Source organism: Oculina patagonica, chromosome 2 (assembly GCF_052425735.1).
Source record: "Oculina patagonica isolate OP01 chromosome 2, crgOcupat, whole genome shotgun sequence".
Lineage (NCBI taxonomy): Eukaryota > Metazoa > Cnidaria > Anthozoa > Scleractinia > Oculinidae > Oculina > Oculina patagonica.
In genome coordinates, this window is record NC_135759.1 from 30,742,172 (window position 1) to 30,763,269 (window position 21,098).

Consider the following 21,098-nt stretch of genomic DNA (forward strand, 5'->3'; position numbering starts at 1 on the left):
GATGAAATCCTGTTCTGCAATGTCAGTTAAGGTTATTTTTCTTGATTGTGACTAATATAGAATAAATAACTGGTTGAGACATATATACGAAAATTGTCTTTTATTAACTGCTTACAATATCAAACATAAAAAAGCTCTAATTACTACAAAACTTTCTCAATTTACCATAAATCTCACAACAATTTCCTTTTATAATCTGATAACTTACTTCATAATTTGTTGGTTTTTGGCCAAAACTGAACAATAAGGCTGTGTTCACACTTGGTGCCTGGGCACGGTGCCCAAGTACGCTTCTCGCTGGGCACTTATGTGAACACACTATTTTTTCAAGTACCTACGCCATAAACCTTGTACTCAGGCACTTATAAATAAGGGTACTAATAAGGGTAAGGGTTTCTGTGTATGAAGTTGACGCTATTTTGTGCGGGTGCTCAGGTACCAGTGCTCAGGCACTAAGTGTGAATGCGACCTAAGTAAATTTTCTCACTAAGGTTGAAAACCAAGAAAACATTTTAACCTCAGCAATACCTTGCTAAAGAAAACTATTAATCACTTTAAAATTTCTATCTGTAGAACTATAAAACACTCTTCTATTTGAATTTTAAATTAAGCTACATCAAGCAATTTTTTAGAGTTTCTAACAAAACTAATAAATCTTTTTATAATAATTTATATTATTTGCAAATTCAACTGTAAACTTTTCTTTTGGCCTGCAAAGATCTCAGTTTTCTTAGATTCTCCTCAGTTAGCTTGTCCCCAGGCCTTAGTTCCAGTGCTTTCATATAACTCTTCTCTGCTTCATCAAGTTTTCCTTGGAGATGTAACATTGCTCCAAGATTCATATGTGCTGCAGGGTTCTGAGAATAAAACAACATTTTATTAGGCTTCTAACTGTTAAACTAGTAAAGCCTGCTGTTAAACCAAGTGGCTCATCAGGCCAGAGCTTATCCTGGTTTCTATAGCATTAGCGGCTAGGAATATTTCTACTGATATGGGTGCTTATATAGTGCATTTACAAAGCTCATGATCAATGCGCTTTACAATTCAAATCTATGGGATGAGACCGGACATCAGCATATAAGGCGCCTATGGCAGCCGCTATCTGTCCATGTGTATACTCCTCCTGGATGGGATACTACATGTAGTCCATCACAGGGTTACCCCCAGCAGTAAATTCGCCGGTACCCATTTATACACCTGGGTGGAGAGAGGCACTATGAGAGTTAAGTGTCTTGCTAAAAAACACAACACAGTGACCCCGGCCAGGGCTCAAACCTGGACCGCTTGATCTGGAGTCCAGCACACTAAACATTAGGTCACCACGTCTCCAGCTGTTTAACTAACTTGTCTATTGTGGGGGGGGGGGGGGACAGGGGGGCAGTAAGTAAAGTAAAGTAAAGTAAAGTCTTTATTTAACGAGGGTAGCACTAAAATAGCATAAAAACACTAACAAACCGGGGCGGGAGCCCGGGAGAAAAGGGACAGGAAGCAGGAGGAGAGAGGGCGGGAAGCGGGATTCTGAAGGTGGTGGGAACCAGGAAAAAATGAGTAAAATTTCGTAACATTTCATTATATTTCACAATGACATGGAAACAAACCAGAGAAAACAGCTACGGAAAGGGCGGGAGGTGGGAGTAAAAGGTATGGGAAGCAGGAGTAAAAGGTACGGGAGGCGGGAGGTTCCGACCCCCTGTCACCCCCCCCCCCTCTATTATTACCAGTAGAGAATCGCATCACCCCAAGTACCCATGAGCTGTAAGGCAAGTGCAATTCAGAGGATGATCACAAATTGTACAAAAAGGTTGTGTGATTTTCTATTCATAGTATATTTAAAAAAATGACAAGCATACTACCACACTATAACTACAAACCATGACCATTGTAATAGGAAGCTAAGCAACTCCAGGGCAGCTTCAGAAATCTTCAGAAGCTTTTCAGGTCCTAAAAAGGACTCATTTTGCTTTGAAACTTTGGGTCAAAATCAGAGGTCATGTATTTTTATCATAAAAAATAGATACCTGTGGATTCAACTTGGCTGCTTTCTTGTAACAAGTTTCTGCTCTCATGTTGTCTCCAATTTCCCTGTAAAGAAAACGTCCAAAAGACATAATTATCATATTCAATACAAATGTATGTGTAATGGTAGATCAAATGTCAATGTTTCATTTTGTAAAGTATGACAAACTGTACATGTTGGGGGAGCAGGGGTGGCGCAGTGGTGAGAGCGCTCGCTTCCCACCAATGTGGCCCGGGTTCGATTCCCGGACCCGGCGTCATATGTGGGTTGAGTTTGTTGTTGGTTCTCGTCCTTGGTCCGAGGGTTTTTCTCCGGGTTCTCCGGTTTTCCTCCCTCCACAAAAACCAACACTTCTAAATTCCAATTCGATCAGGGATTCAGGGCCACAATGAAAACTACTGGGACACCAGTAATTGTGTTACCCTTCAAAAGTCGTTTTTTTTTATTTATTACAAACATAAATTTTGGTTTTACTAAAAAGTACCTGAAATATCCAGCAGCAGTGAATGCAATCTCAAAATCACCAGGAGCTAACTCCATTGCTTTTGTAAACATCGCTGCTGCCTCAGTCACTCGCTTCTGGTCAAACAAAAACTGGCCTGAAAGTAAAAAGATAAATTCAAACTGTAATTATTTTTCAAACAGGGAAAAGTAAGATGTGACAACAAAATTCTTTCATCATAACTTACCATAATGTGTCCAGGAAGCATGGTCTGACTTGTTCAGGGCCTGTGCTTTCTTGAACCAATCTTCTGCTTCAGTGAAGTGTCCCTGGAAGTAAGCAAAAAATAAGAAAATAATATACCTTATTGTTACTTATTTTCGCGAAAATGGAACAGGAATATTTCGCGAGACTTAATTTTCGCGATTTGGCCAAAAATACGTAAATAGCATTAAAAAATACAATAGAAATTGTTTAGAATTAATTTTCGCGGGTCTTTAATTTCGCGATTTTCAAAAAATCGCAAAAATCGCGAAAATTAAGTCCCACGAAAATAAGTAACAATAAGGTAAAACAGGAGATGAAAATGTACCCTGATACCCCTTACTGATCACCATTACATCATTCAAGTCTTCATTAGGATTTGGTGGTATTTATGTTGGGTCAGGTGGCAGCTCTCACGAGGTCACAGAATGGCTTGCTACCCTTCAACAAACAGCAGGAACAATGCCCCTAGTCCCCAAAACAATAGAAAACTGCTACACCTGAGGACCAATAGAATAACAAGCCTACAACAGCTGCTACACTTCTGTTCATGTTATCTCCCATATGCTGGTGTATCGTGATTCTATGTGTCTGAATTCTAACAGAAAAATTTTCCATGATCTGAGTGAGTAGAAATACATGTATCATAAGTTGTAACATTATATAATTTCAGTCACATGTTACATTCATGTGATGACTGTGCACTGATACTCACTATTTTAGCAAGATGTTTGGCGTATGTGAGATGTACAGACAAGTGATCTGGTTTACTCTTCAGTGATTCTTTGTACCATTTTTCTGCCTCTGCAGTATTTCCAGCTGCTGAGTATGCCTCACCTAAAAGATTAATATAATTAAACACATTCAATGACTCTAATTTGTACAATCAATCAAGTAACCTATATATTAAAATTACCAAAATATTGAGTATGCAGCATGCAGTTGACAAAGCACTTGCAGTATCTCCCTGATTACTTGTTAGTAACCCAAGACAATTTAGGCCCCGTCCACACTTTGATCGTTGCGTGACGACACTGAAAATGGCTGCGAGGGAGACTACGTCAACACTGACCGGGGTAAATTTGAAAACAGAGAAATTTGAAAACGCCGGGTATAATGTTTTCCATCCACATTAACAAGGGTAAATTTGAAAACAATACCCACTTTGGAGAGCGTTTTTTAAAAGCTTTGTTTTCGGTGACCAAAACCTCTGTTTCAGTGTGGGCGGTTGGCCTATCTCGGTAAAAAAAGATGCGTTTTCAAATTTACCCGGGTCAGTGTGGACGGGGCCTTAGAAGTACAGGTAGACATACAATCTGAGCTTTTGTGGCAAATATGGTACTTTGGTACTTTAAAATAGTTACGCTAGTTTATTTGCATTAGAATGGAGGAACAATAAAAAAAAATATTCATTTTACTGAAAAGACTTACCTATCAAGTTAAACAGACTGTGAGGCTCATAATGAGGTGGCCTGGTCTCCACTGCATCCAGGTAAATACTAAGGGCTTCCTGTTTTTAGGAATAAAGAATAACACCTTTTTATGACTCATGATAACTCAAATATTTAAGTAGCTATGAAAGAAACACTGCTACTGCTGGTACACTGAAATATGAAAGCTGTTGCCCAGCCAGGAAAAAGTTACTAACCTCAAGTCGTCCAAGCTGAGCTAAGATCCGTCCAAGGTTATACTTTATTGATGTAACTGTAAATAATGACAAAAGCAAAATATGGTTAACCTACATAAATATTTGCACAGTGTAAATATATTTACCGTAAGGTTGCTTTGTTGCCTAAGTTCTAAGTAATTATGCCATTTTTACAGTCAGAATTGAATATTTGACAGATGGAAGAAATATTATGGATTTTACATAAAAATTATGTATGCACAGATTTCAATTTTCAACATTAATTTTTGTCAGGTTTTACTGATAATGTGACATTTCTTTGCAAACCCAAGTGAAGAAAGGCAGTGTGAAAGTATCCTGTCAAGACACACAACACAAGGCACTCGCCAGAGCTGACAGGATCTGAACCTCTGGAGCCACACTAACTATTCCCCACCACACCTTTCCATTAATGCATACACAGGCTTGTGTGATTGTACGCATGCAGCATATTATAATGCACACATACATGCAGTAGCGTAACAGCTCTCATAAGCTTGTAATTCAACTCTAGTTTTGGGGGCTAGGGGCATTGTTGCTGTTGTTTGTTCTATTGTTCTCTCGAAGGGTAGCAAGCCATTCATGGTACACATGTACCTTGTGAGAGCTGCTACTTAACCTGGTACATGACTGCACCCTTGATTACTCTTCATGTTAAGTTACTTACTAGAATGAGAGTGCTGTTTGGGATCCTTTAAGCCATGCTCACTGATTGTTGAAGCATTTCTTAAAATCTAAACAGCAAATTAAAACAATATTAATTGATAAGTGTCTGAATGCTTAATACAATGTAGTGAGTGAGTTTAGCTACTGTGTTGGTTTACTCAGTAAATATTTTTCATCTTCTACTTTACATTTCCACTTGGTTGTCCATTCCACTAGTGCTCACAAAAGAAACATGATTAACTTGTACCTCAACAGCTTCTTCCTTAAGTCCCATGTCAGCCAATACAATTCCCAAATTCAAATGAGCAGCTACAGAGAGAAACAAATTATTTTATGAATTTCAGGAATTAATTTATCAGTGTAACAGGAAGGCAAGTTAACAATTTAACATTTCAAAATCATTTTGCCCTTCCAAAACAGTTCTGAGTTACTTAATTGAACCCTTTCATTCCCAGCAGAGATCAATTTCTTCCTTTGGATGTTTTTTTTTTTTAAATAAATTCTTGTGGTAATGGATCAACACATTTCACTTGCCTATAACAACACTTGAACAGGCTAAGACTTCATGGAAGAGAGTCCGGCAAGAAGGTAAAGGAAGGTAATATTTTTGAAACCCCACCTCAGTCTTGTCCCTGGATTATTATTAACAGTAGTACAAGCATAACAGTTCTCACCAGCCAGCCTTGGTCTGAAATGGATGGCATGTTGATAACTTTGGACTGCCTCACTGTAGCGCTGCTCCTCAGCTAAAAGAATCCCCCTGAGAAACAAAACAAAAAAATCCATGTGGGTATACATGCCCAATAAAATAAAAATAAAAAACCATCTGAGTAAATAAAACATTGTTTCCAAAAAGTATACACTTTGGTGCAAATGGGTTTAAATGTTACACAAACTATTATTGATAGTTTAATTTCCTTGACAACTTCAATTACCGGTAAGTAGAAAACACAGCTAAATAAAGGTGCATGTGTGTATGACACAAGGCCATATGTGCCACTTGCCGCAAAGAAGGTGAAGGAGTGTGTGACACTATCACAATACACTTACAGGTTGTAATGAGTATCAGCCATATTGGAACGGTACGACAGAGCTTTTCTGTAAGCATCTTCTGCTTCTCTGATTCTGTTTTGGGAATTCAGTACATTGCCCAGGTTTGACCACGCTGATTACAGATAAGAAACATGAGAGTTACCGGTAAGTGTTACCCATCGCTGTCATGGCATTTTTGCTAACAGATAGTTAAAATCTGTAGATACAAGCGTTCAAATACATAAAACATGTGAATCTCCTGTTTAATTGTTACTTTAAATCATGCAGTAATAAAAGTTACTGGCGATCTTCACAAACAGAAACTATTGAGTGATATAATGCCAAATCATTACTTATTTGTGCAATTTATTATGAGCAATTTAATATGTGCTCCACTTGCATAAAGGGTGAGCACACTAAGGAACAAGTTAAATCCTGATTAATTATAAATAAAATAGAAAAGCTAGCTTACCTTTGGCAGCATTAACGGGGATGCCAGATCTGTTAAAGAATAAAAAAGTTTATATTTAATGAGACCAGATGAGACGTAATAAGGTACTGGTGATCAAGGTATTTACCTGTAGAGAGTTTCTTCATTCTGCCAGTCCCAGTTCCTTTGCACTGTTCTTGCAACAGATAAGATGAACACACAGGCCAGGAGCCCACTAAACAACCTTTGTTGCTGCTCATTACAAGCTCTCCAAATCACATCAGCTCCGATTGCAAACAGCAAACAAAATCCCACACTGGGAATGTACAGTATTCTCTCTGCCACTACAAATCCTACATAGAAAAACAGGTTACTGGCTGGCAAAAATGAAAGCGTTAAGATTGCAAGTGAGATAATTGCAGCTTGAAGCAAATAATCTTGGTTGATGACAGTGAATGTTGTTGTTGGTAAATTGTTGTTCTGGTACTGTGGATATGTTTTAGCATCTTTGGAGGGTTCAGTGCTGTCTGAGGATCCCTTAGATTGTTTCTTCCCATTTCTGAGGGCACTATCTTTTCTACGGCTTGCTTGTTCCTTCTTGGTAGTTTGTTCTTCAGTGTGGCCTTCTGCACTTGTTTCAAGGTGAAGAAAGCATCCTGCTAGACAGTAAAATCCCAAAATTGCAAGAAAGCCATAGAACATCACAATTATAGCACAACGTGGATCCAGTAATGATTCTACAAGGGGTATAGAATCCATTGACCAATCAAAGCTCAACGTTCTGGGAGACAGTAGAAGCCAGAAATTAAATGCTGGTAAATACAAGAAAGTTAACAGCCTGGTCAGGCTGTCTTCACAGTTTGCAGCAGGATTATCAGATGGTGAAAAATCTGGTGCTTGCTTTCCCATTATAGAGATTCTTAAAAACAAAAGCCCAAGTCCAGTGAGGAACACCAAAAGGAGGCGTAAAGCACAACCACTCTGAACAGCCTGAAAATATGATAAAAGATGTGTTAAAGTTATATACCAGTGAGATTGCTAAATAGAAGTAATAGTATACCTAGTGCAAGGTAAAGAAGATAATATATGACAACAGAAATAAAAATAATTAACACATTAGCATTGAGTCAAAAAATGTAAGTAAAACCCAGCGAAGTGGTCTAAAGAGGATATTCTATTGCACGGCAGTGCAAAGACATGAATTTTATTTTTGAGTGGTAAAAACAATACCCCAGTACTTTGCAAACGAGCACAGTAGATGGGTAAAATATTGTTTTTTCATAGACATAATTGCATGTTAATTTCATCTTTGGTTAAAAAAATTTTAAAACCAGTTTGATTATTTTCCTTTGGATTATATGTTACATGTAATGAATATGAGACAACTGGTTTGAAAAATTTTAAACCAAATATAAAATTAAACCACAACGCATACTTACACTGTAGATCAACTGTATACTACAAAAGTATTAATTCTCAAACAGAGTATGTACATGTAAATGTAACTGTATTTAATTGAAATAAATAATAATTAAAATTATATGAAAATGAAGGTTTGTATCTACTAACACGAATAATAATTAATACCCCCCATGCACTCACCTTACTTAAGATGACAAAAATAGTCTGTTTTTTGTTGTAGCTAAAGAGGATCATAACCTCATACACAACACATGTTCCCAAAACAGTGATGCCTTGTTCCTTGCTCAACATGCTTGCAAGACACATTACAAAACACAGCAGTAACCACGGCCACCCAGTATGGCCCTGCTTATGTAGAGAAACCTTTGTAGGTGATTTGTGAGACTTAATGTACGCCAAAAATGATGCAATGAAAAACAAGCATGCTCCAACATCGGCTCGACCAACAATTCCTGTCACAGCCTCTGTAAGAAATAATAATTACTGACAATAAGTCATGAATCAGTTTGGCAATACTATTCACATACACCAACATATAGTGGATTTCTTCTTATCAAGAGCAGACAATTCATACACTGAAAAGTGTAGTTAATACATGTATTTGCAGTGGGTCAGGAAAAAGGCTTAAATTGTAAATCATTAAGCAATTTATTGCAGATATTTTATTCTGACTCTTGAATAATCACAAAATTTTAGCAAATATGGCTGGATGGTTTAATATATTTATTGATGATGATGCCAGTTACAATACATGATAAATACTCAAGAAAATGCTTGTTCTATTAGTAGAACACACACTGCATGGGGTAGAATGTACAATTTAGATTGGTAGAAAGGTGGTCCTAAACAGTTAGAAAAATTGGACTTGTGAAGTTGAGGGACAGAGTTATAAAAACGTCTTGACTAGACTACACAATCTTACCTGTATGAATAGGATGTACAGCAAACAGCAGCCCTGCCACCAGGCTTGGGAAGTGTGCATGTAGAAACACATAGGAAAGAACCACTACCAGCCAACATACAGCACTGTGAAGTAACACATTCACAAGGTGGTATCCAAATGGATTCAACACACCAAAGTAATAGTTTATCCTGAATGTTGCCACACACAATGGTCTGTAAGACTTGTGGCTTCCACTGTGAGTCAGGGGGGTGCCCCAAAAGTCGTTGAATAGCACATTGCTCCATGGAGTTGTAGGCAGGAGATCAGAATTTTTAAGGATGGCTCGGCTACAAAATAGTAAACAAAGAAATCAATGTTTTAGTCTTTTGTTAATCTGTTGAACCAGAAGGGCTAGATTGTTTCTATGGCATGAAGCCACTTGAAGTACAATAATTATTACTACTCCCCCTGGATGGGATGCTCCCCTCTTCAATTCACCAGTACCCATTTATGCTCCTGAGTAGGTCCACGGAGGGAAACAAGTTGGGAGAAATTATAAAGTGTCCTACTCAAGAACACAAAACAGTGATCCCCAATGTAACTGATGATTGATAATAATGTATCTTAAGCATGTCTGGTCCTGACAGTAAATATACTCGAAACTACAGTCTCTGTCAATTTGACTTCAGTTAATGGTCTAGCTGAGAAAACAGAGCATAGCATTTTGTGTTGCACGATTATTACATGTAAGTTAGTAAGTACTAAGCTGTATTTTATTTAAACACATATCACCAATGAGCCTGGGGGTCGTTTTAAAATGAATTTTTTTTTTAAAAATTTAAAATAAAAAAAATTAAAATTATATTAATAAATAAAAAAAAAAAAAAAAAAAAAAAAAAAAAAAAAAAAATTTAAAGAGAAAAAAAAAAGAAGGGGGGGGGGGGGGGGGGGGGGGGGGGGGGGGGGGGGGGGGGAAAAAATTTTACAGTGTCTAACCAGCATCTTATGGTAACTAGATCCCAGGTAGTGCCTATTATTGGTTAAGCTGTGGTCAGACCAATCACTGACAATATCTGGGTCTGGGCACACTGAGCCATCATCAAGCATAGAGCTCTACTACAGCTTAGATTAATTCAGATTACCCTCTTCTAGGAGATGAACAGAGTGAATGGAAAGAGCTGTTTGTTTCTCATGTTATCCCCACTTCTCCAACCTGAGGCAGATAGCCAAGAAAACAAGGGCACAAAGCACAAAATCAGAGTTGATGACTATGTTTTACTTTTTCTTGCAAATTCTGTTCAAAACAATTCACAGAAGCACGCATATTTCTGACGAGTTTATCTATCTTACGATTTATTTTATGTTAAATATTTTCACAACCTAAATAGTATCAATTATGTTCCTCCACGCGTAATGGTTAAGGAAATTAATAATTAACAAACAGGAAACTCCCACTGTGAGTATATCTTTGCCAAATAGCAGGGAGATATTTTGAAAATTCTGTCAGTGTCAACTCGACATCAAATCACTGCAAGCTCATAAGCTTAAGTATTCCAAAATGATTTTGCATTATACTTTATTACGGAACGTGAAATTAAACTATTTTTTTTTAAGTGCCGTTTATTCAAAATATTGTTTAAAATCGGTTTCAGATCGCCTTTGTTAATAAAGTTTACAATTGTTCATGAAATAAAAACAATAAACTAACACAGGTGGCCCAACAGAAGTCTGGAGGATAGCCAGCCTCAATGAGTTTGAATGTGCGTTATTTTTGTGTTGAATTTTTTCCCTAAACGGCGTTTTTCACGGCAAAGAAGTCTGCATATGAATTTATTTTCCTTCACCTATATTTGAAATATTTAAATTACCCTTATTTGATCGTTACGTCGCCCGCGATGGTTTTAAAATAAATTGAGCACCCGCAAACGATCGCACGCTAGAAAATGTAAAAGCATTTTGAACACGAAAAAAGATGAAAAGAAAAACCCGAAAAATTGCCTTAAATCAACACCTTCCTTTTGAATATTGTACGAGCTGATCACTGGTAGCGTGACTAAAGTGTTAACGTTGTAATACAAAGCATTTGAAACCTGTAAAACCTCAACATTCCACCCGCCACCGAAAAATACTTCCGCGGATTATAAAACACACGGACTAACCTGTCATCGTACGCGAAATCTGCCGACAAAGAATTTAAATAGCACAGAATTCCTGCCAGAGAGGAAAGTGCCGCTGTATACCACCATTTCCACTTATCATTCTGCATTCCGAGGGGAATTGGCTTCGATTAATAGCTGATTCCAGCCACCTGCATTCAAACCTCACCTAAGTCCCGCCATCCGCCATATTTAATATGCACTTGGACCTTGGTAACCACGCCAGTATAAGCGGCTCACTTCGAGCTCACTGCAGGGGGGAGCACTAGAGTTTGTTAAAATCTAAAATGCTTTCTGCCATGTAAAGAAACTCGAACAACAACAAAGATTTAGAAAAACGGCAATGAAACCTAACACTGAAAACCCATATATTATCCAAGAATTGATATATTATATTTTACTAAATAATTTGGATTGTGCTTAGACCCCTGGGCTCTTTAACCAGCAAAAACAATTGATTTTATTTCTCTGCCAATTCTCGAGATATAAACAAATTAAAAGGCTCCTTGTCGTTGAGTTTAATGGCAACAAGCGCGGTCGTACTTTTGTAGAAAGCAATTAGAAGTTAAAGCGATAATCGCTCTTGAATCGGAAATGAAGTCGGCGAAAGGATTAAACAATTTAAGTGACAATGAAAACTTATATTATGAGTGCGGCGTACACAGAATGGAGAAACGATGAAATACGAAAAGCTGATTTACTCTAGTGGGTTTGAAAGTGCCTGTATTTATTTTTCTACCCGTACATATCATAGTAGAAAATATGAACAAGTTAGCCAAGAATGACAATTTAAAAAGTTAACCGGCAAAAGATTGAAATTTTTCTCGATAAGATACCTTAAGGTTACTATTATTAGCGGCTACTAATTTTAGCGATTTTAGCGAGTTGGGCTAAAATCGCTAAATTAAGTGCTCGCTAAAATTGGCTCGGTCAAATTTAATACTCGTTAAATTTAAGTACCTCCCCTCACACCCCAAAGGGAAACAAAATAAGCAGAGTCGACTTGAAAAATTCTTTCAAAAATAGATGCCGGTAACTTTGTTCTTTCTGGCAATGCAAATTTTCGTTCAATTTGAAGTGAGTTTGTTCTTTTACCGGACATTTATTTCCATCTTAGCTATATGTTCATTTAAAACTGGTTTGCACAATATCACTAACTTTTTAAATTTTTCGCCAGTAAATCGCTAAATTAAATAGTGGCTAAATCTTGTTCTGAAAAAATCGCTAAAATTAGTAGCCGCTAAAAATAGTAACCTTAAGGTAGGTGGGGAGACTAGCCTAGTAAATGTAGGTGACCTGCAGATAATGAGAAAAATAAAACAACGTAAGAAAGGGTATGTGATCTTGATTTCTTATCGAATTCTTAACCGGAGCTGACACTCAAAGAAATGTATGCAATTTATTAGTAGGGAGAATTCGCATTTTCATCCTTGAACTGCAACTGGAAGGCGTCGTGCCCGTCACGAGGAGAATGGCACTACAAGGGAGCAGTTATCATTTATCAGTGATCACTTGTCCAGCTTCTAGCATAAACCAATATCTATTAAATTACTTGCGGTGGCAATTTCAACACTTTCGATATCTTCTAAAAAGAACGTTGCCAGTGTCCCGATGCAGGAACAGAGACTGCCAGCAGTCGCTTTCCCTTAGCTTCTTGGTCAGTTGATCGTGAAGCGAAAAAAAAAAGCACGAGTGAAAAAATCGTCGCACGACAACCGGGGGATAGACGCACGTCTATCCCCAGATCTCCCACGGCCATTTTCCAGAGCGCGTGTTTTGGCTTCACGACCTACAACGGACCAAGAAGAAAGAGTGACTGCTGGCAGTCGAGCAGGAACATAGCTCTCTTGTTATGTTACGCCTAAATTGAACATGCATGAAATGAATTCAGTGTTTCTTTTATCCTGGTGAGAGTTATAGACGCTAAATGTCTATCGTATATAGAGTGTACTGAGCAATCAAACTTTCTCGATTAGTAAAAAAAGGAAATAAAAACAAAACGCTTGAGGCATTTCATTGCCGTCATGACGTGTTGCACTTTGCGGGAAACAAAAACTCGACACTTCCGTCCACAGAGCTATCATTTCAGTTTGTCAAGATGAGATCATGAGAGTGCCGCTTGCTGAAAAATTATTTTCCTATCCTAAGGATATTTTCTATTAGCACTCCCCTTTTAATATATTATGATAAATTGGTTTCAGCGACTTCAAGTCGCCCAGTTCAGTCATATAATGGCTCAAGTTGAGTGCATTTTAGTCAATGCCCCAAATCAAAGGAACACAATGTTATCTCGCGTGAAGTATTTGCACTGTCTAAAGGAAGAACTGAGGGCTATTATTAAAATGCTAAAAAAGACAATTGCTATGAAAAAATTATAGGTAATAGAATTTTTTAAATTTAATTTGACTAAGCTAAGCCGGCTAAACAAATAAAGGAAGCTGTAATGATATTACTTTTCACGCCATCAGAAGCTAAGGTTTCAAAGAGCTTTGTTCTAAGAGCAGGTGTAATACAATAGTACTGGCTTTAGAGGATTGCGCCCGATTCCTGCAAACCGAATTTTATTTTCGAAAAGGAAATGATGAACTGAGCTCGCTGATTACTAAAAACAGGGACCTTCAGTGAGAAAATCGCCCGGCTTTTACTCTCTCGACCTGACGTAAACTTAAACAAACAAGAAAGTGATTTTTTTTGCACGGTAAGTGAGTATATAAAATGATATTTTCCCCACTTTCGCCTAAGGTGTTTCTGGATACGAAAGCAGTTAACAGTTGCATACATCTGTTATCGACCAGTTAAACGAAGGCCAAATTAAATATTTCTTAAGAAAGCAAGGATACTGACAGCGTATCTTAGAAAGCAGCCGTCAGTTTACCTGAGCATTCACGATCGATCTACGAAATTTCCATTCTGTGAGCAATTTAAAAGTAAGTATATGTGAATCTTATCTCGTTTATACTTTAGCCAAATTTGGGTTTCGTTTTTCGCTAAGCGGGCTAAATATACCTTATGTACCAATTCAACAAACTGGCATGTCGTTATGTTGAATAAGCCTAAGAATTTGTCATTTTCCTTACTCTTACATTGCGTGTGTCAAAATTCTAATGCAGGCTCCAAACAAAAGCAATTTCCTTATGTAGACTTAAAAATCACTTTAATCAATGGACGTGTACGTACATCTGGTAGCCTTATGGAACACACTAGCATGTAGATACTAGTTTGTCACTCGCTTATAATCTGAGGATGCAAGTCGTTAGCATACGTTCTCATATCAATTTAAAACTTCATTTATCTCTCCCAAAAAAGAATAAACAGGCCGTACAGATAGTTCCTAATTTGTGTGACTCTAGTGGCAGGTTACATATGAGAAGTACGGTGAGTGTAATTGAAAACAGAGCAAACATCTAACGAATGTAATTGAATTGTGTTGGTTGAAAATCACTTACATGTAAAGATCATGCTACGCACTTATGGTAGCCTCGTGTCGACCAGTAATATGCAGATTTGACAAGTTTGTCGCCGGAAACGGCGGCACTCATAAGGATAAGTTTGTCCGAGAATGCATTCGTTAGTCTATACTTTATATAGATGATTGAAAATCGAATTTGTCTCTCCTAAGAAGACCAAACTGGCCGTACAGACATTCTCTTGTACCCTTTGTGAGTATTTTAAAAAGGTATATTTCTTATTCTGCTACTGTAACTGAATAGGTGTTTCTAGCTAAGGCCTAGATATCTTTCCTTATCCCATTAATTAACTAGGTTTATCTTTTTCACAAAGGCTCACTATTACCACGAAATTTCCAGTCGTCATTATTTTTAACCATTTGCCAGGTCGATAATCGAATATGAACAGCTATGAAAATACTGTAAGCGGTTACTGTAAGCTTGTCAGTCTATTGAATTTTCTCTCTGAATAATTGTCGAAATGTGCCTGAATACGACGAAAAACACCAGAATTTATTAAGATGTAAACTAGAACTGAATCTGAATGCAGGTGCCACTATGTCTCTTTAAGATATTATTTTATTGAACATTTGCTTTGAACAAACAGTGACCGACTTTTCCGGCCGATGAAAATGAGGTTCATCACGATAAGGGCTCCGATAAAATTACTTGAATAATAATAAATTTAAACAAAACTTTAAAACAAACCCAGAATGTTTTATGAAATTTATTTCGTTTTACGTTCATTATAATATTAATCCTGATTTGAGATAACATCTATCTGTGTCCCTTTGCCGTCAAAGTGAGATATATGCAAACAATAGACTCTGTACTCTTTTTTCACTTTCCGCCCAATAAGTCACGTGATATTTTTGCACAAAACGTTCTGGTTCACCTCGAAGATGCCGAAAGCTGTTTTGTAAACAAAGTGCCCAGGCCGCCCTGTCAAGTTCGAATCTGTTCTCGTGTCTGCGAAAGTGCACAACGGAAACTTTTATGTACAGTGGAACCTTGATATAACGAAGGGCCAAGGGACTGGCAAAATATGTTCGCTATAACGAGGTTTCGCTATATCGAGGTTCTTTTCCATATATTTTACTAGTACTGGGGCGAAGAATATCGTTCGTTATATCGAGGACTTCGCTATATAGAGGTTCGTTAAATCGAGGTTCCACTGTAGTCGGTCTTACACTGTCCGCATGAGGAAGTTTAGTATATCACGTGAGAATCGTGACGCCAAATCACAACGTCACGTGATTTCTTCGGCCAAAGCGCAGTAAACGTCATTAATTTTTAGATAACAGCGCAAGCAAATTAGTCTACACTGTTTTAAAATACAACTCATTATCAGATTGGAAAATTTCAACCAATTAAACCATCATAGTTCAAGTTTCCGTTTTCTCAGACAATGAAATGTTCTGAAGGAAATTACCTGTCATTATCGAAGGCATTATGAACTAAAGCTGTTGGCAATAAATTCTAAAATTAACACACAACACAAATGGTGAGCGGAAATAAAGCTCCAGACTTTATTTACTGAGTGACCGGCAGAAGCTTTCAGTTTTATTTAACTTGCGTTTTGTTTCCTTTGCATCATATTCCAGCTCTTTCTCACTCGGTGTCGATATAAGGTTACTCAGCAGCTTGCATACACTGTGTGCTGTACAGTTTAGCGTGTATCGCAGTTCAAATTGAACGTGAAAGACCTCCTTTTTACATCAAACAGGGTCTCTACAGAATTAGCTGTAGGACTGAACATCGACAGGTGAGAGATTGAGAAAATTGCCGCAGGGCCCTTGAACCTTTTAGCGATAGAAAGACGACCAAGCTTACCCATTCATTCAGAATACTGACGTTTCAGTGCATTTTACGCCGGCACTTAACGAGTTGGATGGTACATGGAAACTGTTGAAATGGTTTTTTGTCTGAAGCACATTAAAGACAGTGGTAATATAACAATTTCCAGGGATAGTGAAACCGACAAACTCGCGACTATAGTTACATTATTACAAATAATGGGGTAAGCTGCAATCAAGGTAAAGTAAACTGCTTGGGTTGGTGCAGTGAATAACCAACCACACCAACTAGTATTGAAATTAAGGATCAAAGCCGCCAAAGAAAGTGATCATTTTCTGCCGACGGAATTCTTTTAACTGCCACCAATCAAACGAATATGCCGTTTTCAGACAGCTGCTCTGAGGAGGATATCCCAAGATACATTTCATGGACGACTGTTGCCATTAGTAGTGTTCTTTGCTATAGTGACTGTACCGGGTAATCTTCTCACGTGCATAGCGATCATTAAAGATCCTTACAAAGACCTGCGAACGCCTTTAAACTATTTTGTAATTAACTTGGCTGCCGCTGACTTAATTGTTGGATGTGTTAACCGAGCCTGGGTTTATCATTTATCACACAAAAGAAGCCATAAAAGGGCAAAAGTTGCACGTGCTCTGGATATTCCACTTGACGTATTTTATGTCACTCACAGCCTCGCTCCTGAGCCTGTCAGCCCTGACAGTGGACCGCTGCCTAACGATTACGTCACCGTTACGCAGAAGGCTCAAGCAGAGGCACGGATATTTGACATCTGCTGTTATTTGGGGCGTGTCGTTGACTGTTCCTTTGGTTTACTTCGTGGTAAAATTTTACATATTTTTGTTTGTGTTTGCTAACACTGCAGCCCTGATAGTTTTTGTTATTCTCGTTATTTCGCATAAACGTATTGCAAAGGCAATGCAAGATCATGTGAGACATTGGGATCTAATAAAAAACAACGATTTTAAACGAAGAGCTCTTGCGAGGGAAAGACAAGTCACCAGGTCTTTCATGATGATGTTGACGCTTTTCTGCTGTGCGGTGTTCCCATCATGCATCATTGCTTACGTCATCGGTTTCTGTACCACGTGTTCTTGTGATGTCATTAACACGTTGCGTGACGTTTATTTCCTTCTGCCAATGGGTATTTCAGCCACCAATCATTTACTTTACTCTATGAGGATGAGGAATTTTCGCAGAGCTTTTGCATTGTTACTCAGGTGCGCTGTTTTTCAGAAGATTCGATCGAGACGATGTTATTGGGTGAACAAGATTGCAGACAAGAGCGACTCTGGAAAGTTGCCAAGAAAACAATGTGCATGGATAACTTGCAATCGGAAGCAAATAACAACGTTAAATGCTTGCGATTCAAAACTTTGGAGTCAAACGAAAGAGGAAAAATCTAGCATCATTGCCAATCATACACGGCAGGCTGCTGGACACTAAAATGGCTTTTTTTAAAAACAAAACATAAAAACGTTACTGAACCTTGGGCATAAGCCCATTAATTCGCCCCTGAAGTTTGATTGGTATTTTGGAAACTAACTTACTATTTCATAGATGTTATCTGTGCAAAGTGAAGAAATTCGATGTTTAACAGCTGACTGCCAATTCTCGATATTTACCGACATTGCCTCTATAATCTCTTCCCAGATCTCTCGTGAACGAAGCCGAAGTGGGTCAGCCCCTCTTCAGTTCAAGATATATTGCAATTAGTTGCCTCTCTTTGCAAGTGAGCATTCAAATTAATTTTCCCCTTTGTGTACTTCAGTTTATTTACTTTAGGGTTGTCTCGTTGTTTATGTTAAACTTATTGAGGTGAGTATAGTTTTGTTCCGAATGTTTGCTATATATTCAAGCGGACGTTTTTCGGTGTTGTTAATTGTAACTGTTTACCAGTAATCTTTTATCCGATGTTATGCTGAGCGGGTGTTCAAATATATGTAAGATCAGTGTTCTTCAGCTTAATTTGTTACCTGCAGAAAAATTCTATTCTCAGGCATTAAATGTATATGTTGTCTATTTAGCGAGATTTGTTGAGATGTTGCTCATTTCGTGTTTTCTTCATACTTATTTTACGTCCGTGACAGAGTAAAGTCGTTTTTTCATCTTCTGAAAATATTCTATATTTTTTTTACTGACTGTAAAAAATGAAGAAAGAATTTTTTCTAACGGTTGATACTTTTAAAAGTTTTAGATGAAGTTATTCAGCACTCAACTGCAAAAAAACACAGTTGAGTGCGAAAGGATGCATCTCGTGTTAACTTTGCAAATATGAGAAACATGAAGCCATTTAGACCCATATGGATGATTATGTTTAAGAAAAGACAAAGTATGGAAAGTACACGTTGCTTCTAGATACGCGCAAAATAAGAAATTCTCCGTTATTCATTCAATTATCTTTCGGAAGAAATTAGCCAAGCTGAAATTTTATTTTTCTTAAAAAAGATTACTTCAATCATTAAAAAAGGTTTCTAACTTGCATATTTGTTGCACGACACTGTCTTGGCAAATTTACGGTGGCTGGTTAGTTATGAGATGGTTTATAATAGTTATTTTAATTGAGAATTTTTATTAATTTGAAGAACACACTCTTAATACATAAAGTTGTATCCCGAGTTTTCACGACAGTTTTGAAATGTAAAGTCGATTTTGCCTTTGAGTTGCTTTACAAATGCCCTCTCAGGAAAACTATGCATACTTATAACATTTGCTGTGTTTGTTTTCACCATAGTTCGTATGTTAACAGAGCTTTTAAAGTGAATCTCCCCCCAACATTTATCACCACAGTCGTTAAAATTAATAAAGAACAATCCCCATTAATTCGAAAAGGTATAAATAGGTCCCGTGTGCGTGTCCTTTTAAAAAATGTCAACATCTTAATGCAATTATTCAACATTTCAGCTGTCAAGTCATGTCTAACTTCGTACTCTTGGCTATTCGCTCACAAAAGAAGCCGCCAAGTAATTTTCGGTCTTTCAATAAATATAATAAATATTTTGGCGCTCCGGTAATTAAATTTGCTACCACTGATTAGAATAGAAATTAGCAACTCACCAAGAACATCTTTCTACATAAAATAGTTATCTTGGAATCAAAACTTAAATGTGCCGATATTACAAACTGATATTGTTTTAAATGAACCGTAATTGCCAATTGCATTCACACTGAGATTCACTGTCGAACTTTTTTTAAGGCAAAATGATATTCGAAATCACCTGCAGATTCTCATTTCCCTTCTTCCAAAATATAAATACAATTTTAAGGGGGAAATGGAAATAACAACTGACGTAAGTTGGTTTGTTTAGCTATAAAAAAGCAAATATACCAGTATTATTTGCTCGGCAGCAGAAGCTGAAAAAATTCAGTTCTACTTCGCGAAGTAAACTGCCAAGTAACTTCTTTGACGGACAATCTAAATATTTTAATTATAAAAATTCTGATTAATGTTCAACAATAACCACGTTTTTTTAGGTTTATCGGCAGTTGACAAGACTGTTTAGTTCCTTGCTTGCTTTTAACTCGTTACTTTGACATTGTTTTGACATATTCCTGTGGCATAAATTGATTAAATGCGCCCAGAGTTTGTAAAGTCGTTCTGCTTAATTTGCAGGAAATTCCCGCTCGAGGATTGAAGTTCCCATCCATTGTCACCATTCAGGTCTGTTTAGCTATTTATTTCAGCCTGACATGTTAAGTTAGACGTGAAAAGAAGATATTGTTTCCCTCGTGACATTATCTTGGAAAGAAGACACTTTATACAGCTGTAAGTCAGAAGAGCAAACACAGTTGACGGCGGATACGAGCTGAACGAAGAGGCTGAGTCTTGGCCATAATGTTGTTTGGAAGTGATCTTTGCGAGGATAAGAGAGCACCATTTGAGTTATCTGTGACAACTGCAACTCTATCAGCGATCTTGTTTGTCATAACAGTACCAGGAAGCATCCTTATTTGCTGGGCGATTGTAAAAGATCCAAACAAAGAGCTCAGATCTTCATTCAACTACTTGGTTCTTAACCTTTCCATCGCTGATCTAATCACTGGTGTATTCACGGAGCCGTCATTTATCGTGTTTCACATCAGAGAAGCGTTAAGGTACGAGGTGATGAACCGAGTTGAGATCGTTCATGTCGCTTATTTTATAACTTGCACTGCATCAATGTTCAGCATTGCGGCTCTTGCCACTGAACGATATCTGACTGTCACTTCCACGTACAGGCGAACGTGTTCGCGATCAAGAACAGTTGCCATTTCCATTGGCATATGGATTTTTTCCATTGCTGTTTCGTTTATTTACTTTGCAACTGGTTTCTACACTTTTGTCTTTGTGTTTGCCAACACAACAGTAATCGCCACATTACTTATCATAACATTTGCATATATTCGAATCTACCAAAGTCTGCATGTCCATGTTGAACATGGTGGAACGACGCGCAGCAATCGAATAAAGGAACAAAGATTAAAGTATGAAAAGAAAGCTACAAGATCTTTCTTTTTTGTAATCTTCGTTTTCATTTGCTGCAATGTATCTTCCTGTGTGATGGTGTACGTCATTCTTCTCTGTGACGTATGCACCTGTGACGTCATTCACTGGTTGCGTGATTTTCAGTTTTTGATGGCACTTGTCAACTGTTCAGCTAATCAGTTTCTCTATGCATGGCGCATGCCCACGTTTATAAGAGCCTTCAAGGTGTTGTTGACTTTCAAGAGTGCGCGGGTTGGAAGTGGTCAATTGACCTCCATAACTGACAGGACTCAGTCTGGCACCGAGGGCATATCTGTTGAGCAAAGAGTGAGGTGCAGTGCTGTGTGATCATATCTGAACAGCTTTTTTCACACTGTAAAACTGCGTCCCG

General features: G+C 37.7%; 2 protein-coding genes across 2 annotated transcripts; one reads left to right on the top strand and one right to left on the bottom strand.

Annotated features, from left to right (window-relative positions):
- Positions 1-86: 86 nt before the first annotated feature.
- Positions 87-11,173, bottom strand: LOC144644089 (protein O-mannosyl-transferase TMTC2-like). The gene is made up of 16 exons (XM_078503505.1): positions 10,982-11,173; positions 8,862-9,169; positions 8,120-8,403; positions 6,666-7,507; positions 6,560-6,588; positions 6,106-6,220; positions 5,730-5,815; positions 5,303-5,364; positions 5,057-5,123; positions 4,372-4,427; positions 4,155-4,233; positions 3,439-3,560; positions 2,707-2,788; positions 2,502-2,616; positions 2,019-2,082; positions 87-857 (listed from the first exon to the last, which is right to left on the bottom strand). The coding sequence occupies exons 1-16, from the start codon at positions 11,086-11,088 to the stop codon at positions 687-689; spliced, it is 2,589 nt and encodes an 862-aa protein (XP_078359631.1). The 5' UTR covers positions 11,089-11,173; the 3' UTR covers positions 87-686.
- A 2,421-nt stretch (positions 11,174-13,594) lies between these two features.
- Positions 13,595-21,098, top strand: LOC144641964 (melanocortin receptor 5-like). The gene is made up of 2 exons (XM_078500975.1): positions 13,595-13,676; positions 19,856-21,098. The coding sequence occupies exon 2, from the start codon at positions 20,078-20,080 to the stop codon at positions 21,053-21,055; it is 978 nt and encodes a 325-aa protein (XP_078357101.1). The 5' UTR covers positions 13,595-13,676; positions 19,856-20,077; the 3' UTR covers positions 21,056-21,098.